Source organism: Schistocerca americana, chromosome 4, assembly GCF_021461395.2.
Source record: "Schistocerca americana isolate TAMUIC-IGC-003095 chromosome 4, iqSchAmer2.1, whole genome shotgun sequence".
NCBI classification, from domain to species: domain Eukaryota; kingdom Metazoa; phylum Arthropoda; class Insecta; order Orthoptera; family Acrididae; genus Schistocerca; species Schistocerca americana.
In genome coordinates this window covers 546435009-546457109 of record NC_060122.1, presented here as the reverse complement: position 1 = coordinate 546457109, position 22101 = coordinate 546435009, and the positions used below count along the sequence as shown (strand labels likewise).

General features: G+C 42.2%; 1 protein-coding gene across 1 annotated transcript in view; it reads right to left on the bottom strand.

Moving 5' to 3' along the window:
* LOC124612343 (LITAF domain-containing protein) overlaps positions 1-22101 on the bottom strand; it is a 59718-nt gene that overhangs the window by 34935 nt on the left and 2682 nt on the right. Inside the window, exons 2-3 of the mRNA XM_047140497.1 lie at positions 6263-6388; positions 2067-2223 (exon numbers count right to left, since the gene is read on the bottom strand). Of these exons, the coding sequence (XP_046996453.1) occupies positions 2067-2223; positions 6263-6380 (275 nt within the window). The 5' untranslated portion in view covers positions 6381-6388. The remainder of the gene's footprint in view (positions 1-2066; positions 2224-6262; positions 6389-22101) is intronic.

Here is a 22101-nt window from a genome sequence, read left to right as displayed (position 1 = left end):
GCCTGGTGAAACGTTGTTGTGATGCCTCGTGTAAGGAGGAGAAATGCATACCGTCACGTTTCCAACTTTGATAAAGGTCGGATTGTAGCCTATCGCAATTGCAGTTTATCATATCACGACATTGCTGCTCGCGTTGTTCGAGATCCAATGACTGTTAGCAGAGTATGGAATCGGTGGGTTCAGGAGGGTAATACAGAACAGTCGAGATGATAAGCACCTTATCCACATGGCTTTAACGGATTGTGCAGCCACATCTCGATCCCTGAATCAACAGATGGGAACATTTGCAAGACAACAACCATCTGCACGAACAGTTCTACGACGTTTGCAGCAGCATGGACTATCAGCTCAGAGACCATGGCTGCAGTTACCCTTGACGCTGCATCACAGACAGGAGTGCCTGCGATGGTGTACTCAACGAGGAAGCTGGGTGCACGAATGGCAAAACATCATTTTTTCGGATGAATCCAGGCTCTGTTCACAGCATCATGATGGTCACATCCGTGTTTGGCGACATCGCGGTGAACGCACATTGGAAGCATGTATTCGTCATCGCCATACTGGCGTATCACCCGGCATGATGGTATGGAGTGCCACTGGTTACATGTCTGTCATCTCTTGTTCCCATTGACGGTACTTTGAACAGTGGACATTACATTTCAGATGTGTTACGACCCATCGCTCTACCCTTCATTCCATCCCTGTGAAACCCTACATTTCAGCAGAATAATGCACGACCGCATGTTGCAGGTCCTCTATGGCCTTTCTGAACACAAAAAATGTTTGACTGCTGTCCTGGCCAGCACATTCTCCAGATCTCTCACCAATTGAAAACGTCTGGTCAATGGTGGCCGAGCAACTGGCTCGTGACAATACACCAGTCACTACTCTTGATGATCTGAGGTACCGTTTTGAAGCTGCATGGGCAGCTGTACCTGTACACGCCATCGAAGCTCTGTTTGACTCAATGCCCAGGCGTATCAAGGCCATTATTTATGGCCAGATGTGGTTGTTCTGGGTACTGATTTCTCAGGATCTATGCACCCAAACTGCATGAAAATGTAATCACATGTAAGTTCTAGTATAATGTGTGTCCAATGAATACCCATTTATCATCTGAATTTCTTCTTGGTGTAGCAATTTTAATGGCCAGTAGTGTACATACTACCCACTTGGCCTTTCACTTTCAAATTAAGATCATTCAATTTGTTTCAAATGATTCTTGACACACATTCTTACACAGATGAACAGTTCTCCAATCTAGATGTTAAGACTGTTCTCAGGAGACTATTCACTAAAGCTCTTAGTCATCGTAGATTTGTTTTAATTTCTCCTATGTTTCTTTCACAGTCATAGTGTTCTGTAGAGACACACAAATAGAAGGGTCAACTGACAAGATTATTTTAGGCCTTGCAGTACATGTTTTAATCTCAACTGTGATCTTGCCCAGTATTCATTGCTGCAGATAACTCAAGCCAACTGTGGCGTTTTGTAATTTTCTCTTGCTTTTAGTTTTTGGAACTCATGTTTGGGTTCAGTAAATGTGTATTGTATTGAGATGGACTTTTTTGATTTAATGGATACATTCTTAATTTTCCTTGCTTCAAATAAACAGCAGTTTTGTGTAATACTTGTTCAGTGGGTGGACTGGGTCCATAACCTGTTGTTTTTGAATCTTTATTTGAACACCTGCCTTTCTTTGAAACCAAAGGAAAAAAAAATTACTTTCACATAGAAGTAACAGCACACAAAAACTATTACTAACTATGAAAGCACAGAAAAAAGAATGAGAAGGTCCATACCAACAGCCTGAGCAATGGTTCGAAGGTGGTTTTCTAGTAGAGGTGTGAATTCCAATTCGTTACTTCCAACAGAGTCTAAACTACAACAACATCCTAATTATGATTAATTAGTAAGACCTACAAACAAAGTGTCTGATTCTGCAATAAGTACAGTCTCTGCTAAGAAAAGTTTATATACAGATAATCTGCTAATGGTAATGAATAACCACATTTTAATTGCATTGAAGCAAGATTGTAAATAACATTTTTACTGTTTATACTCACCCAAGAAGAGCAATAACAACACCAGAAATATATGCAATTAATCCTGGTTCTGTCTTTGTAGCAGTGTCAACCTCAGCATGGCAATATGGACAAATCATGTGAGTTGGCTGTGGGCCCACAGGAACCACTGTTGTGACAATTGTTGGCCCTCCTGATACTACAGCATGCAATAAAATAGATTTATCAGCTTTACATAAACAAAATCTAACTTGAAAACAAGAAATGACTATTGTATTGTACACAGAATATGTTGATAAAATATGAATAAATGGAAGCAGCAAGTAGAAATATCAACAAGGATTGCTGCTTGCCGTAAAGAAGACACGTCGAGTTGCAGACAGGCACAATTTCCGGCCCGAGATGCTGGAGTTGGCAGTCGTGTGCACATGAGGTGTACAAATGTTGTTTGTGTCTCTCTTTTACTGGTGAAGGCTGTGGCCAAACCTGTATGTGAGTGTCTGTTAAATGTGCCTATCTACAACTTGACATGTCTTCTTTACAGTAAGTAGCAATCTGTCTTTTCCTACATTGTCAGTAAAATAGGACCAATTCTAGTAAGCACAAAGAAATGAAAACCAATTTATCAGAGCTACACATTTCTTATGGACTGAAATAAAATGATTTGCCAGACTAGTAATTCAGAAAGTAAATATTAAATTTACATTTGTATATCTGTTCCCACATCAATTATTACCTATAATGTTTGGCTGGACATTTGATATTAACATCAGCTCACTCATTAGTCACTGACAGTATAAGATATTCTTGCAAGTTGTGGTTGAAGTACAAGCAGTATTTTTGTTGAGAGAGCAATAAAATTCTGTCTTCATTAATTACAAACCACAACCTGGACTTTGAGGGACATACTAAATCCACTACAGTTGTACTTTATGAATCTTTTATTTGAATAAAATTGTACACACGGCCTGGGCTTCAGGATGTACGGCAGGAGTAAAAGCAAAGAAATTGTATTCTTAATGTGAAGTACTTTGTACACTGACACATCTTCCATCATTAAGTTTAATATGAGGTACGTTGGTTTGGCCTCATATTTTATACTATTGTTTTATAATTTTTATTTCTTGAAAATTTTATTATGCATTTGTATTACTTTAATTTCATGACAATTGCATTTTACATTGCTTGTTTTCCTTTTCTTGTTTGCTCTGTATCAGGCCTGTCTTAATTAATGCCACTCATGCAGTAATATGGTTTTAGCGCTATTAGTTGTGGATGGTTTTGAGAGAAATTGTGGTGGTGTAGGCATGTTTTTAGCTACGATTTTTTCGTTTGTCCCTCCCGCCGACCCTCGGTATTCGTTCTGGCAGCAGCCACTTCAAGACGTGTGTTTACTGAGGCATCTCATTGTGATTTGTGCAGCAGTCTGCTGACTGATCTTGCTGGGTGACCACGACATGCTGCAGGGCTGGGCATTTGTATGGTATGCTACTTTTAAGATTAATAAAATGGCATTCTACAGCATTTATGCCTCCACTTTACTTTCTTAAATCCGTGCCACACGTCCAGCCAATCACTACTGGTTCATAGGTTACATTAGGCTGGCAATGAGAGTTTATTTGTTGATACATTCATAGCTTCTTCTGTTAGGCCCCATTTACCCAGAGTTGTACTGGTCCACTGAAAGAACCTTCTCAAGCCTGACCTGCATAGGATCTTGATAAATTCTTGTATGCAATCAAGTTACGACCTCATGTTCACATTTATATTAACTGTTTCATGTTAATTCTATGTAGTATCCCTCTTACTTTTCTTCTAGTGTCTTAGATGGAATTTACATCCCAAAATGCATGTTATGTGTGTGATTTTATCAAAAAAGGATTTGTCAAGTACAGCTAGAGCAGATTTATTCATCATGAAAAACAACCTGGACCTCTCACGTAAGTATTATTCTCTCTATGGTTATCTCACACACAGTATTCTTTTGTCCAGCCAAAAATGAAAAAAATAACACTATTGTTAAAACTGTTTATGTTGTCAACATTAGTCTCTCTCTGATCTAAATAGGAACAGTTTCAAATCTTCTAAGGCTTCCAGCCAAATCAAGTGGCTTTAGATAGTACTGGTACTACAGCTACATAAGGATGAGGCCAGCAAAAACATGGCAACAGCCAAGGAGCATTTGGCTAAAAGCTCATTGGTGTTTACCTGTTTGACAAGGCTGGATCTTATTCAGCCGAATCGACACAAGACCATGCATTTGTGCAAGTAACAGTACAGTATACGGGCATCTGGCACATGGAATAAATTTTATATGGTTGCTGCATGGAGGTGAATTAATGCCCAGTGTCAAAAAGTAACTCACTAGTCAACGTTTTCAAAGTGTCTAGTTGTCTGAAAGAAATGGGCCTTTAAAGTGCTTGCGATGAGCATAATATTCATTTCCAAGGATGAATGCTTATTTGTTGATGTTTAATTGTAAAACTTCTACTGCTTCAAATGGTTCTTGTACATATAGCCTAGTGATACATCTCTTATTTGATAATCTCTATATGAGAAATATCAGCTATCTTCAACATTTTCAAAATAGTGTAATATGGCAAACCAGGAAACACTACAATGAAGGGATTGATGCTGGGACTGATGTACACTCCAATCCATAAGCTGCAAATCAGACAAATATTTATTATTATTACTACATTAAATTGCTTTTGTCTAACGTTCTGGTAAATTGACATAACACTGGCTCTCCTTAACAGCATTTTTAGACTGTACATTTCAAAACAATTGTAAAATATTATTCATCTAAAGAATAATTTATGAAAATGTTAGTATTAAAAATGAAAATATAATTAAAAAGTATATTACAATTTTCTGTCGCAATTGTTTCAGAAAGATACTTTGATGATTCTGTTATAAAAACTTATTTCTACGGAGGTTTTGTTTATATAAAACAGTCAATACACTTCGAAAAGCAAAACTGTGAATCTGGACTCTTGCAGAATTGTAAATTTTCTTGATCATGTTAATAAGACATACAAAAATTTAATTACTGTAATGTACAAATAACCCTGTACTTGAACCAAGTTCAGTATGTGACAGTTCGGAGATAGAATACTTAATCTTGGAACGAATAATTCTCAGTTTATGTCAAAACTGATGACATACTTTGAGAACTTATGTTTCAGTACAGTGTCAAAATGAATATAAACCTGTCTTTGTTATTTATTAGAATGTGCGAATGAGATCCTACATGCACGAATATCCAGTTTTTATTATCTGTGGTGAAGCAATGACAATCACATGATGATAAATGAATCAGAAGTTAAATAGTAACATCATAGCTACCCACTACAATTAACACCAGCAACTGTAACAAGCTTTAAGAGTTATTTTGAAGCAAATTCACATTAGTTTTAACATTAATTTATTGTACCATTTGTAGTGGGTTGTTACAACAGAGCAAAGTAAGTGACATAGTCAGAGTTCTAGAAAAATATGAGGACCTGCTAAGTAAATGATGCTGACAGTTACTGTCAATAAAAATGGTCAAGACTAAAGATTTTTCTTTCTCACAGATCCTACAACACCTTTACATGTGCAGTTAGTTAAGATGTCATGTTACATACCTACAAAACACAATGACTGTTTGGTAATGAGTATAGTCAATGGCAGACTGGGACTGTCTAAAAGCAAGAGAGATTTTTATTGTCTTACCAATGGCCAATGCATGTTTAGGTACATACATCAGCCTCTTTACACAAGGGAAAATATTAGACGTACCAAGGAAGATATTACTTTATGACATGAAATACACTGCTGAAATTCTGAAAGTTTTAAAAGATGTTTTCTGTTAAACATTAATAATGGATTATAAAAATATATATTTTGTTTGATCACTTTAAATTTCGTATATTCAATTATGTAAAGCTAACAGTCTACACAAAAATCACTGGCATTTTTTTTTAATTAATTACACTATCGTACGTCAAATCTTAGAGCCAAGTCATCTTGCCATTAAAATTTGTGTGTTGCAGGGCACTGCCCACTTGGCACATGAGGTAACACCTTTCTTACGTAAAAAAATGCATTCAACGTTAGTTCTTTTGTGTGTTGCATTTACTACTTCAGTATAATATGGAAGTCTGACCACCTTTATTTTTGTTCTACAGTAGCTCAAATTTTCTATGGTGATTTGATATGTCATATCCTTACAAAACAAGTACGGTAAAACTTACATGAATGCCCAGGAGTGAAGGGGCTAGATGGTGGTACTCCACCCACAGCCTGGGAGTAGCTTGGAGGTGCAGCTGGAGGTGGCCCATATTGTGGAGGTACAGGTCCTGCTTTGTTCATTTTGTTCTCTGAAGATAGCAAAAATGAAAATAGACACATACAGCTTTGAATTAAAACCAAATTATCAGGACTATACATAAATAAGATTTCTAAGGTGGTCATCTAGCTCGTAATAAGTGAATATTTCTTGCGTGACATTAGCACCAAGGGAGGGTGGGGGGTGGGGGGTGGGGGGGAATAGAATCCACTTTGGAACTACCGTATGACTGCTTGTTACTCTAAGTTTCCTGTGATCAATGACATTTCACAAACTTAAACACAAAGGATACCAAATAAGTCAATCACACGATCTACACAATATACAACCACTAGACTTTACTGCACACCAACGTGATTCAAAGTGAAAAACTTCAAAAGACTTTTTAGAACAGTAATTAATACTATGTTTTGTTTGAATCTCATTGTGCTTCACAAGGTATGATCCAATTGGTTTTATGCCCTTGCCTTCATCCAACAAAATCAGCTGTGGACACTTATGAAAACAGTGTTTTTCACTTACATCTACACCTCCATCCATACTCTGCAACCCACCATATGGTGCATGGTAGAGGGTACCCTATACCACTACATTCATTTTCTTTCCTTTTCTTTGCAAATAGAGCACGGTAAAAATGACTATCTATATTCCACCATACGAGTCCCAATTTCTCCTATCCTATCTTTGTGGTTCTTGTGCAAAATGTATGATGATGGCAGTAGAATCGTTCTGCAGTCAGCCTTAAATGCTGGTCCTCTAAATTTTCTCAATAGAGGTCCTTGAAAAGACCACTACCTTCCTTCCAGGGACTCCTATTTTAGTTCCTTAAGTATCTCTGTAACACTTGAATGTTGATCAAATCTACCAGTAACAAGTCTAGCAGCCAGCCTCTGAATTCCTTTGATATCTCTCTAATCCAACCTGCTGCAGATCCTGAACACTAAGAGTACTCAAGAATAGGTCGCAATAGTGGCCCATATGCAGTCTCCTTTACAGATGAACAACGCTTTCCCAAAATTCTCCCAATAAACCAAAGCTGACCATTCACTTTCCCAGCCACAATCATCACAAGCTCATTCCATTTCATACCACTTTGTGATGTTGACTGACATACTATTAAAGCTGTATTCAAACATTACAGAATTAGTTTTTTTATTCATCTGTATTAACCTACATTTTTTTCCACATGCTTGTAGCTCAGTTAACAGTCTGCAGTGGGGCAACATATCAAATGTTTTGGGAATCTAACAATGGAAAATCCAGGCTGGAATGTAACAATACGAGAGAAGGAAAGCTGCTACTCACCATATAGCAGAGATGCTGAGCTGCAATAGGCACGATAAAAAGATTCACACAATCATAGCTTTCGACCATTACTGCCTTTGTCAGCAGTAGGCGCGCCCGCGCATGCACGCACACACGCACGCAAGCATAACTTGCACACACATCTGCTGTCTCAGAGAGCTCTCTGCTGATGTGCATGCAAGTTGTGCTTGTGTGTGTGTGTGTGTGTGTGTGTGTGTGTGTGTGTGTGTGTGTGTTTTCTGCTGACAAAGACCTTAATGGCCAAAATCTATGATTGTGTGAATCTTTTTATTGTGCCTATCACAGCTCAGCATTTCCGCTATATGGTGAGTAGCAACTTTCCTTCTCTCGTATTGTTTTGGGAATCTAGTAATGTGGAATCTTAATGCTGTCCTTAGCCCATGGTTCACAACATATGTGAGGAATGGGCAAGCTGAGTTTTGCATAAGTGATGCTTTCTAAATCCATACTGATTTGTGGACAGAAACCTTTTGGTATCAAGGAAATTTAGGATATTCAAACTGACACTATATATTCAAGAACTCTGCAGCAAACCAATGTTAAGGGTATTGATCTATAATTTTGCAGGCACATTCTTTTACCCTTCTTAAATACAATACTGTTCTAAGGTATTGGATGCTCTTGATTGCATTGATGTTCTTTTGTTAGTTACATATCTTCGTGCAGAAATGTAAATGTATTTATTTTTTTTGGGGGGGGGGGGGGGAGGGGTGCATGGCAACAATGTGATCCCATACTGCCAATTATTGCCACATTGCTCTGCATTAACTGAGGTTTGGCATTCACTAGCTCTAATCTGAAAGCGTTGCTGGATTTTTTAGACATTTTCTTCCTATTGTGCTTGTTTGCATTTAGCATCATGGTGTCTGAGCTCAAGCTCAGCTGTGAGTCAAAATCTGCAGAAGTTGATGGCCGAAGCAAATATGGAAAATTTACCACGAAGAAGGTGCCCATGCATTTCTTCACCTTAGGAGGACAGAATACTTTGACGAATAAGCCTGAGGAACAGGAGTGCTACTTCACTTGAACTGGCAAACCATGGCAAGAGGCAATGGGAGCTGATTCCAGCTCATCAGTCATAAGGAAAAGACTGTGCAATGGGAATAAGAACTAGAGATGCCAAAACAAAGCCATTTTTAACTGCTGCAATGAGCAAAATGAGGCTGGCATGGGCCAGACTGCATGTACACTGGACTAAAGAGCAGTGGAGAATTTAGACGTTTTCAGATGAAACCTGATTTGATTTTTTGGGGCACAAAAACAACTAGCGTCATACGTGTCCCTGTCAAAACCATACAACATAAAGAAAAAAAAAGGAGTTTAAACTGACTACACACAAAGCCCAATCAATGGAAGGAAAAGCAGCTACAAAACAGGAACTTGAAGTAAGTCCATAAAATACGCCATAGAGAAACAGAGGTCCTGAACTAATGATTAAATGTCCTTCACCTTATTGCCATGACAGATAAAAAGCTAAATGTGTTTGACAGCCCGTGCACCATTCACTCAAACGGCCAATAACTCAGACAGCAAACATAAATGAGAACTTAAGTGGTTAAAAAAAGGGCATTCCATCAAGAAATGGGAAACCATCAAAGATTGAGGGCAATGAGCACAAAGTGGTGTGGGAGCACCACTTAAAGGTGATGGCTAAAAAGACAGTGACCAATATGCAACCAAGTTAAAATGATCTCACGGCAAGAGGGCCGAGAGGAGGTTGTCCAAGCTGCTGAGAGGGGCTTAATTCCCCGGAGCTTGTTCCCATGAAGCAAAGACCAAAGGTGATACCACCTGCAGACAGACAACACAGAGATCATTGGAGGGAATGGAAGAACTAGCGGGCCAAGGTATGAGGACTACAGCCTTCACAGCAGCATCAGAGGCCTCATTTCCCGTCAGACTGATGTGGCCAGGAAACCACATAAACATCACAGTGACACCATCAAGAGTGAGCAAGTGACAGCTTTCCTGGATCCATTGCACTAACAGATGAATGGTGTAGAGTACACAGAGGCTCTGATGTGCACAGGGAAAGTCAGAACAGATGACGCAATTGAATAGGCTGTGTCTCCAGATATACCGCGTAACCTGAAACAGGTTGAAGAGCTCAGCTGTACATACCGAGCAGTGTTCTGGAAGCCGATACCGAAAAATGTCAGTGCCAATGACGAAGGCACTCAATATTGTGGTCAGTCCAAGACCCACCAGTGTACAAAATGGTACTACCATGAAGTTCCATGCAAAGGTCATGAAACTTACAGTGATAGAGCGAAGACAGAGAAATGTCCTTAGGAAGCAAATGAAGGCCAAGGTGAACAAGGGCCGCCACAAAGCCAAAGTGGTGAAGGGTTCACACCTATCAGGAAAGAGACAGGTAGCACAAAGTTAAACTGCCGGAGCAATGGCCAAAAGTGAACTCCAGGAGATAACAGAAGAGGGATGTGCCCCATTCTGGCGATCAAAAACTCACTACTACAGGGCGCAGAGGCTGGAGGATCCTGCTCCATGAGATCTACAGAGGTGTTAGCATTCTCCTTTTGTCAGTCTGCAGAGTCCATGGCAGAAAAATTGTTGGAGATGCGCACCGGTGATACGGTGGTCGACCGGGTGAAGGTATCACGTGGCAACACTGCCAAAGAGGATCTCAGAATCGGTGAAGGAAATGACCATTTGTGGTTGTTTGATCTCTCTGAGCCTTTCCAGTTGGCAGAGGAAGACTCAGGTGTGTTGGCTGGAGGAAGATAAGAAGTCTTCGAGGAAGTATTCCTTCTGTCCTTTCCGGGCTCCCAGTTGTGTAGCGGGTGACTTCGCTTTGCTTTAGGGCACAAAAACAACTGGGGTCATATGCACCCAAGTCAAAACTATAGAACACGAAGACAGAGACGAGTTAAAAAACGACTATACATCAGTCCCAATTGACATAAAAGAAGACATCTAAAAACTGGGACGTGGAGAAAAGGCTAAAAAGACACCCTACAGAAACAAAGGTCCAAAACTAAAAATTAAATGGCCTTCGCCATATTGCTTTGGCAGATAAAAAGTAAAACGCAGTCAAAAGTCTGCACGTCATTTGCTAAAGGAGTCTATAACTCAGACGGCAGACCCAAGTGGGAATGTAAACGGTTAAAGAAAGGGCATTTCTTCAAGAAGTGGCGGGCAGTTAAAACTTGGGTGCAATGAGTACAAAGTGGTGGGGTAGTGCCACTTATTAAATGGCGATGGCTAAAAAAGCAGTGCCCAATACACAGCCTAGTTAAAATGACCTCCTCCTCCTGGCAGGAGGGCCATGAGGAAGTCGTCCCAGCCACTGGGAGAGGCTCAATAAGCCGGAGCTTATTCCCGTGAAGGGAGGACTATTGGCAATGCCAAAGGGACACCACCTCCTGACAGATGACAACTCAGAGATCATCGGAGGAAATATAGGAACTAGTGGGCTGACGTACGAGGACTGCAGCCTTGGCAGCAGTGTCAGCAACCTTGTTTTCCGGCAGACTGAATGACCAGGAACCCACACAAACATCACGGTGGCTCCACCAAAGAGTGACCAAGTGACAGTTTTCCTGGGACCATTGCACTAAGGGGTGGGAGGTGTACAGCACACACAGACTGAAGGGTGCTGAGTGAGGAGGGGGCACAATTGAAAAGTCTATATCACCGGATGTACTCCATGGCCTGATACAGGGTGAAGAGCTCAGCTGTAAATACTGACCAGTGTGCTGGAAGCCTATATTGAAAGACACAGGCGCCAATAACAAAGGCACAGCCGACCCCATGGTCAGTCCAAGCACCATCAGTGTACACAGAGGTACTAGTGCAAAGTTCTATGCAAAGGTCGTGAAACTGAAGGTAATAAAGCAAGGCTGGAGTAGTGTCCTTAGGAAGTGAATGAAGGCCAAGTTTAACATGGGCCCCTTCACAAAGCCAAGGTCATGAATGGTTCACACCCACCGGGAAAGTTGCAGGTAGTGTGAAGTTAATCTGCCATAGCAAGTGCCGAAAGCAGACTCCTGGAGGCGACAGAGAAGAGGGACGCACCCCATACTGGTGGTCAAAGGAATCATTGAAGGAGGTACAGGATGGGTGCCCATGCATGGCAGACAAACGGCATGCATACCTGCTGAGGAGAAAGTCACAGCGGTAGGATAAAGGTAGTTCAGCAGCTTCAGCATACAGACTCTCAACCGGGCTAGTGTAAAAGGTGCCAGTGACCAAATGGATGCCACAATGACAAATTGTGTTGAGACGGCATGAGAGGGACGAACGTGCAGACGCGTAAACAAAGCACCCATAGTCAAGTTTCGAACGGACAAGAGACCGGTACAAACGGAGCAGGGTGGTTCGATCGGCACCCCAGGAAGTAACATTGAGGAACTGTATACAGCGGGCTGACACTTAAGAAACATGAGAGGACCAAGAGTTTCCTTTCAGCCATGAGCCCCAGGAATTTTGTCGTTTCAACAAATGGAAGGGCAACAGGCCCAAGATGTAAAGATGGTGGGAGAAACCATTTGCACTGCCAGAAAGTCATACGGACAGTTTTGTCAGCGGAAAAACGAAAGCCATTGTCAATGCTCCAGTAGTTAAGACAGTCATGACATCACTGAAGATGCCGCTCAGTGAGATAGGTCTGTGGAGAACTGCAATGTATGGCAAAATTGTCAACAAAAAGGGAGCCGGAGCTGCCCGGCGGGAGACAGGCCGTTATAGGGTTAATGGCAATAGCAAAGAGGATGACGCTCAGGACGAAACCCTGAGGCACACCATTTTCCCGGATAAAGGTGTCTGACAAGACAGAACCCACATGCACCTTGAAAACTCAGTCTTTTTAAAATTCCTGAAGGAAACAGGGCAGGCAGGCAGCCCTGGAAGCCCCATGTGTAAAGAGTATGGAGGATACCAGTTCACCAGCAGGTGTCATACGACTTCCCCAAATCGAAACACACAGCCACAGTCTGGGATTTCCACAGAAAATCATTCATAATATGAGTGGACAAAGTAACGCGATGGTCAACTGCAGAATACCGTGCTTGAAATCCACACTGTGCAGTCGTTAGAAAATTGTGAAACTCGAGCCACCATACCAGCCGGGCATGAATCATACGTTCCATCACCTTGCAAATGAAGCTGTTGAGAGAGACAGGGTGGTAGCTAGAAGGAAGGTTTTTGTCCTTAGTGGGCTTCGGTATGGGTATGATGGTGGCTTCATGCCAAAGTCCAGGTAATGTGCCCTCTGCCCAGATGTGGTTGTACATGTTAAGCAGAAAGTACTTGCCCGCAAGAGAAAGATGCTGCAACATCCGAATGTGGACAACGGATAGCCCTGGGACAGAGGATTGGGATGAACTGAGAGCATGATCAAGCTCCCTCATAGTGAAGACGGCATTGTAGCACTCACATTTCTGAGAAGAGAAGGGTATCGCCCGAGCCTCCCCCGCTTGTTTCTGATGCAGGAAGGCATTCCGAAAAAATGGCAGCCCAAGGTGCTGGAGATAGCAATAGGGTCCACGATAACATAGTCTTCTACTGTCAGGCCGGAAATTGACGAATGGATCTTGGTACCAGAGAGCCATCTGAAGTTGGCCCACATGACAGAGGAAGGTGTGGAACTGTTAAGGATACAGGGTACTTTTTATGACTAATATAAATTCTATAGTCTCTGCTGATTACATTGAAACATACATTACAAGGTTTCACATGAAAAATGACCTATATACATCAAATTTTAAAATTTGGGTCATGTATGCCACCATGTCCCCTATATTTCTGTTACAGAAACCAGTATTATTTTGAAAAGAACTGTGAACTTCTTGTTTCCAACAATTATACACACGATATAGTGTATATTTTGGTAACAGTGAAGGTTTCTAGTGTTTGTAAATGATAATCTTCGCTAGTACGAGGGCGGTTCAGAAAGTAACCTCCGATTGGTCACAGTGCGGGTTGTGGGGGGAGTAGCGACGCCATCTGTGCGTTCACGCACTCAACAGGTCAGTCGGCATCAAGCCGTGGTCGAGTGAACGTCGTACCTGCGCTAGTTTAGTTTTTGTGGCAGTTTGAAATGTGTGCTGCAATAGAAAACCCTGCCAAATGTGAAGTGCGTGCTGTCATAAGGTTTTTTTACAGCCAAAGGATATTCTGCAGCAGCTATTCATCGTGAGCTTTGTGCCGTGTACGGACCAAGAGTTATGAGTGAAGGAGTTGTCCATGAATGGGTACGTTTATTTAAAAGTGGACAAGAAAACGTTCATGATGAAGAGAGGAGTGGTAGACCATCATTGGTGACTGACGAACTCGTTCAGACAGTTGATGCAAAAGTTCGTGAAAATCGACGTTTCTCAATGTCGGAGTTGTCTACTGGTTTTCCACAGATTTCTAAGACTCTCTTGTACGAGATAGTGACAGCAAGATTGGGTTACCGTAAGTTCTGTGCACGATGGGTGCCCAAAATTCTTACCGACCACCACAAAACTCAAAGAATGGCCTCTGCATTAGACTTTCTGTCACGTTATGAGGACGAAGGAGAACCATTGTTAAACAGAATCGTGACCGGTGACGAAACCTGGATTAAGTACGTGACCCCTGAGACAAAAGAACAATCAAAGATGTGGGCACATTCAAATTCGCCTACCAAACCAAGAAAAGCCTCGCAAGATTTTTCTGCCAGAAAACTGATGGCAACGGTGTTTTGGGATGCCAAAGGGGTGTTGTTGGTTGAATTCATGGAACGTGGTACGACCATTAATCAAGACGTGTACTGTGAAACAATAAAAAAGTTACGACGGGCTATACAGAACAAACGCCGTGGTATGCTGACTTCCGGTATCGTTTTTTTGCACGATAACGCCCGTCCTCACTCTGCTTGCAGAACAAAGGCCCTTCTTGAGCCCTTCAAGTGGGACGTTATCAACCATCCACCTTACAGCCCAGACCTGGCGCCAAGTGATTGTCACCTCTTCATGCATTTGAAGAAATAGCTCGGGTCACAGCGGTTTGATGATGACGAAGAGCTCAAAGATGCGGTCACAGGCTGGCTCCAGGCACAAGCGGGTGATTTTTATGCAGAAGGAATTTCAAAGCTTGTGAAGAGATACGATAAGTGCCTCAATCGCTATGGAGACTATGTAGAAAAATAGTGCAAAGATGTAGTTGTAAGATGTATATATTAAAATATTTTAATTTAACTTGGTGTATTTTTTTAAATCAACCGGAGGTTACTTTCTGAACGGCCCTCGTATTTACTTTTGTTTCACTGAAGCAGTTTGTTCACGTGTTACTGAATGTTTGTTGCCCAAGCGCTACATATATTTGTGGAAGTAAATATCCTTTAGTGTGCAATAAATACGAACTATGCCATGCATCGAGAAATCTAATAAAAGGGAATTCCGTGGTAACCACTTCACAAACAAAGCAAGCCACACTGTTGAAAGTAACCTATGTATCAGTTCTTCAGGGAAGAAATTCCCACATGGCACGCCTCCTGGTGATTCAAATTTTTGTGTTAACAATGACGCTGTTTGTAGTGGATTTTTTGTTGTTGATGTGGGCATCTTATCTTCTTTGACAAAGGAAGTGGTGAAATGTAAACAATGTGATGGTGTAGGCTGTCTGGAAATAGCTGAACAACAAAGCAGGAACGGTTCAGTGTCAAAATTAGATCTGTGTAGATCCTGCAATAAATCTACCTCAAAAATGACTTCAAACATTGTGCGTAATTCATGTGATGTGACATATGATGTGAATTTGAAGTATAGTGTATGCAATGCGTGCAATAGGTAAAGGAAAAAAAAGACTGCTCAAACGTTTTGTGGATTGATAGACCTTCCTCCTCCTCCCAGTAGGTTCAGCAAGTACATAAAAATACTATTAGGTGCCTTGACAGTTGTGTCTAAAGCACCTATGAAACATGCAGTAGAAAAAGCTGTAAATATTAGTGGAACCAGGGACATTGCTGTTGCACTTGATGGAACATGGCAACATTGAGGACATCATTCCTTGAATGGTGTTGTAAGCGCTATTTCTCTGGAGAATGGAAAAGTAGTTATGTTGAGTGCTTATCTAAGTACTGCCATAACTGCCATAGTAACACTGAATGACATATTGAACATCAGTGTCCTAAGAACTATGATGGTTACAGTGGAGGTATGGAGTGTGATGGAACTCCAAAAATATTTCAGAGGTCAGTGCCTGTTTATAACATTAGATATACGAAGTACCTAGGCGATGAGGAACTAAAGCTTTCAATAAAATTAACGAGTCCAATTTTATGGTGATATCTTGGTAACAAAACTGGAGTGTTGTGGACATGTGCAAAAGAGGATGGGTGCTACACTTAGGAAGCTATGAAGATAAATGAAAGGAAAGTTGCTATCTGATGGAAAATCTGTCTGGACAAGGCAGATTGACAGAAACTGAAATAGACCTTTTTCAGAGTTATTATGGACTGGCCATTAGACGAACTGCACCTCTGAATGATGCTACAGCAATGAGAAAAGCTGTATGGACCACCTACTTTCATAAGTTGTCCACAGGTGACCACCCTGTTCACACACTTTGTCCTAAAGGAGCAGATTCTTGATGTGGTTACAAAAAGCAAAAGAAAGTGGTCAAATATACCATCATAAGCATTCTGTTCGTGAGCCTGTTATGAATTAATTAAAACCAATTTTTTAGAGCTGAGTGACCCTGTTTTGCTTAGTAAATGTCTTCATGGGGGCACTCAGAATTCAAATGAAAGTTTCAACCATTGCATATGGGAAAGATTACCCAAGAATGTTTTTGCAGGACTAAATACATTAAAAGTTGGTGTACTAGATGCAGTGATGTGTTCCAATGATGGTGTGATAGGAAGGTTGGAAGTACTGAGAAATTTAGGCTTAAAATGTGGCTCTAATATGGAAGATCAATTGCTTGCATGTGGAAGACAGCGGGAGCATGAAGCTGAAAGGCTTGCTCTAAGTTATCAAAGAAGTAAGCAGTGCTGAAAGAAATGCCAACAGGAAGCTTGAAGATGAAGAAATACTGTAGGATGAAGACTGTGCTTCAGGAATGTTCCGAGGCACAGTTTAATTGGAGTCATATCTTTATTCGCAATTTCCCACAAGTTGTATTTTTCAGAATTCAGGTACAAATATTTCCTGAAGCTTATAAAGCATTGCTCTAATTTTTTTTCTGTAGCTTCAATAGTCTATACTTATGTAGAGACTTAAGCTTTATTGCATAATCAACTAAATTATGGAAAAAAAACATTTTTATTAGGAAAAACATTATAAAAATTAAAATGTAAGATATGATATTTTTTATCCTTATGATATACAAAATTGGTAGAATTAAATAGATCTAGTATCTCAGCCATCACGTCAAGCATATCTGGTAAATATTTGGTCTCCTTAAAATGTATAAAATTGGATTAAATGGTACCTCAATTTGAGGAAGTAATTTGGGAAAAAAGTGCATCAATTTCTTTACAATTTTTTTAATAAGCTTAAGAAGGTTCAAAAATATTCAAAATACTTCTAATTTGTTCAGAAAGTGTGCTGCATTACCCGATATCAACAAAAAATCTATAAAACACATACATTATAAACAGTGCCTGAAAGAAATAGGTGTTGATTTTTACATAATATTGAGCCACAAAAGTACCCTGTATCTTTAAAAGAACTAGTGAAAGAAATCCAGCTAGCTATTTTGCTATCCCGAAGAACGCGACATCACTTTGCATGCATCTGTTTATAATGAATGCAGTTTGCCATTGTAGGATGATGGTTCAAAATGCGGAAAGCATGTCTCCTTGCACTAATTGCATTGCACCAAGGGACTGGGACATAGCATGGTAAAGAGTAAGTGCAAGGAATGGAATGTTCTCAGCAGTAAGGTGGGGTAGGAGTCAGCAAACAGATAGCACATGGGAAATGGCCGCTCAAGTAGGCGTCAGAAAGAATGGGCAAGCTGGGCAGTGCAGAAGGTAGGTGCAAATGGGAATAGGTGTGCGAAGAGTCGGGAAGCTAAGTGGCTGCTCCAGCGTTAAGGCAGAAGAGGCTGGGTTGATTAAGAAGATCAGCCAAGAGGGCACCTCTGAGACAGGTTCTGGGAGAACCCCAAAGGGGATGATGCACATTAAAGTCACCAAGTAACAGAAATGGGGGAGGTAGCTGCCTAATAACCTGAAGGAAGTCTGCCCTGGTGACATCGAAAGACAGAGGGACATAAATGATACAGATGGAAAAAGGCAGGTGGGGAAGGAAATAGTGAACTGCAACATCTTGAAGATGTTTAATCGGGGAGAGGAGTTGTCTATGAATGTCATCTTGTTTGAGCAGCATGACGCACTTATGAGATGGAATGCTGACCTCAGGGGGGAAGGTCAAAACAAACCGGCAAGAAATGTGAAAGCTCAAAGAGGTCGTGAGGGTGCAATTCATTTCCTGAAGGCACAATACAAAGGGACACTGCAATGCTAAAAGCAGCTGTAAATCCTCTTTGTGGGAGAGAAGGCTGCGAACGTTCCATTAGAGGAGAGTCATGATGATGAAGAGATGAAGAGGAGTCACCTCAGCAGATGCCTAGTGACAGCCTGCGGAGAGTCACTACTACAGCGAACAGACTCAGGAGGATCCTGCTCCATGGGGTCCACAGAAATATCGGATCACCTGTGCTGTCGGTCTGTGAGTCTATTGCTGAGAAACGGTTCGGGGTGCGTACAGAGGCCAGCTGGACAAAGGTATCATGTGGCAACGCCATCAAAGAGAATCTTCGAGTCAGCAAAGGGAAAGACGGTTTTCCTTCGGTGGACTTCTTCAAGCCTTTCCGGTTAGAGGAAGACTCTGGCGTTGTTTGGCTGGAGGGATGTGCGAAGTCTTCATGGGAGTGCTCCTTCTGTCCTCTCCAGCCAACCAGTTGTGTAGCTGGTTGGTTGGTTGGTTTGTGGGATTGAAGGGACCAGACTACTAGGGCCATTGGTCCCTTTTTCCACGAACTTGAAACACTCACAAAGAATAAAAACAAACAATGGAGATGACAAGAGATGACACAGGACAAGAGATGACACAGATAAAGACCAGAAGAAAGGAATTAAAATCACACCGAGTGTCTCTGTGGTTGGCCAACCACAGAAACAAAAAAGGAAAGCCAACCACCAAGAAACGCACTAAAAACCCCAATCTAAAATCGTAGGCCAAAGGTCAGACTCAGTTAAAAAAAAGAACAAACACTTAGATCAAGCAATAAAAACCCCCTGCACGAATAAAACTCAAAACTAAATCTGCCATCGCAACATTAGCTGATAAAAGTGCAGGAAGCATATCAGGCAGTGGAAACATCTGCCTGAGTGGAGTTAAAATCGGGCAGTCCAAAAGATGTGAACCACTATCAAAGCTGATCCACAGCGACATAAAGGTGGGTCCTCACGACGCAGTAAATAGCTGTGTGTTATCCAGCCGTGGCCAATGCACAGCCGGCAGAGGACAACAGAGTCCTTGCGAGAGACCCGTAAGGAGGAGCGCCACGCACCAGTAGTCTCCTTGATAGCCCGAAGTTTGTTGGGTGATGGGATGCCTACATGACCGGGGTCCACTTGCAACTTGCAAAGAACATTGGTGAGGCTAATGGGGCGGTTGTTCTCCACCTACAGTGGGTTCTTGCCAGGTTTCAACATGGGGATTACGACGCTTTCCCGCCATTGTGACGGGAACTCATCCTCAACCCTGGATACGGTTGAAAAGGTCTATGAGGCATCGGTGGCAGCCCACGGAGAGGTGTTTGAGCATCTGACAGTGAATGCGATCTAGCCCGGGAGTCTTATCGGGGCAAGCGGCTAGGGCACTTTGGAATTCCCACTCACTGAACAGAGCATTGTACGATGTCGAGCTGTCTCAACACTCGCTCAATGACGCTGCCTCGGCCTGTTGTCACTGATCCACCCCACAGAGGGTTATGGGCATTGAAGTCGCCCAGTAACAGAAAAGGTGGCGGCAATTGGGCTGTCAGCACAGCCAGGACATGCTGTAGGACATCACCATCCAGTGGAAGATAGAGACTGCAGACAGTAACAGCCTGAGGCGTCCACACCCAAACACTCTAAAGGTGTTTGTAGAGGGACAGACTCACTGTAAAGGGAGTGAAGGACATAAATGCAGACGCCACCAGATACCCTCTCATAAGCTGCCTGGTTCTTATAATAACCCCGATAGCCATGAAGGGCGGGGGTTTGCATCGCCGGAAACCAAGTTTCCTGAAGAGCAATGCAGAGGAAAGGGTGAAGGCTGAGAAGTTGTCAGAGCTCAGCAAGATGGTGGAAAAAACTGCTACAGTTCCACTAGAGGATGACACTGTCCATGGCCGAGAAGGGCGTGAAGGGACCGAGGAGACAGATTACACCACTGGGTCACCTGCTACCACCAATTGAGTACCTGTGTGAGTGACATCCATTGTGTCTGAGAGTCTGACGAGATCTAGGTCCTCAACGGACGTCAGAATCTCTACCTTGCCCTCGGACACACAGCTTCTAGGTTGCAGTGGGGTGGGTGCCACCACAAGTTACTTCGTCTTAGAGGTCTTCTTTTTGGACTTGTCTCACTGCTCTTTGGGTTTCACTGGCTGAGAGGGCTTCACTGATTCATTCTCCAGGACGGAGGAGGATTGCGAAGCCCTACGACCAGCTGCTTGTGGCCTCTTACGCCACTGCTAGGCATCATCCTTCCCATTTGTGGAAACCCAGGAAGGGAGGGACCCAAGGGACCCCATACTAGTGAGAGGAGCCAAAGAAGTTGGACACTTCTCCGGCTTAGAAGTGGGGACAGACATCCCCGATGGGTGGGGGGATGTTGCCCCCAAGGTAGGTGGCGCAGGAGCAACAGGGTGGGTAGTGCCCCCCATGGGCAAGGGGGCATGTGGAGTTGTACGGCTCAGTGAGCCCACTGGAATTCGCTGAACTGATGGGGCTATCACGGTTGTCGTAGCGGCGACATATGAGGAAGTTATTTGCACAGGATGGAGTTGTTCATATTTCCTCTTAGCCTCAGTATAGGTCCGTCGGTCCAGGGTCTTATATTCCACGAGTTTCCGCTCTTTCTGTAAGATCCTGCAGTCAGGTGAGCAAGGTGAATGAAGCTCTCCGCAGTTGACACAGATGGGAGGCGGGGCACATGAAGTGGGCATCCGCAATCTCGACATGTGAGGCTGGAAGTACAGTGGGAAGACCTATGACCGAACTTGCAGCATTTACAGCACTGCATCAGGGGAGGGATATAGGGCTTGACATCACAGCGGTAGACCATCACCTTGACCTTCTCCGGTAGTGTATCACCCTCAAAGTGCAAGATGAAGGCACCAGTAGCAATCTTCTTATCCTTCAGACCTCAATGAACGCGCCGGATGAAATGAACATCTTACGCTCTAAACTGGCGCACAGCTCGTCATCAGACTGCAAAAGAAGGTCCCTATGAAAAATAATACCCTGGACCATATTTAAACTCTTATGGGGTGTGATGGTAATTGAAACATCCCCCAACTTGTCACAACCAAGTAACCTTTGTGACTGGGCAGAGGATGCCATTTTTTATCAATACTTACCCAGAGCGCATTTTGGACAAGACCTCCACCTCCCCAAACTTGTCCTCTAAATGCTCTACAAAGAATTGAGGCTTCATTGACACGAAAGACTCCCCATCAGCTTTCGTACAAACTAGGAACCGGGGCGAATAAGTGTCACTACCATCCTGATCTGTATCATGTTTGTACAATTCTCCTGTGTGAACGATTTTTTCAACAGAAATTTAAAACTTCGAATTTCCTTTTGCTATTTTCAACCTCCACTCCAGACTGGTCAACAAGTGACTGGATAGAAGCCTTAGAACTGCTTTACAATTTTACATAGGACCAGAATCTTCTTAACCAAATCTTACGCTAGAGTATTATGGTTGTGGTGGTTGTATGCTTCACACATAGATCTTTTTACAGATGTACGAATCTCAGCTAACTTTTGCCTGTTGTCAGTTGCACATTTTCTTTTAAACAGGGTGCAACAGTTTTTGCTTCCTCGGCATTTTCCGAATTCCGTTGTTAAATATGGTGGGTCTTTTTGCTCCTTAATCCACTTACTCAGCACATACTTCTCCAGAGCGCAATTTACATTCTGTTTAAACACTGCCTGTGATTCCTCTCTGACAATCATACTGGGAACTAAATTATGTCAATTCATTATCTAAGTGAGATGCTAACAACTGCTAACCTGCCCTTTCTAGTAGAAAAACACAAAATGTCCACAGGTGAAAGTACCATTGCATTTCAAGTACTGGTAGATGTAGTGTAGCTGGTCGCTGATAGCAACTACATGTAAGAATTTCTGACAACCACTTCCCTTTGTGAATTTATACATAGACTTGTCCAACATTTAAATTAGAAACAAGAAAAGGACACTATAGA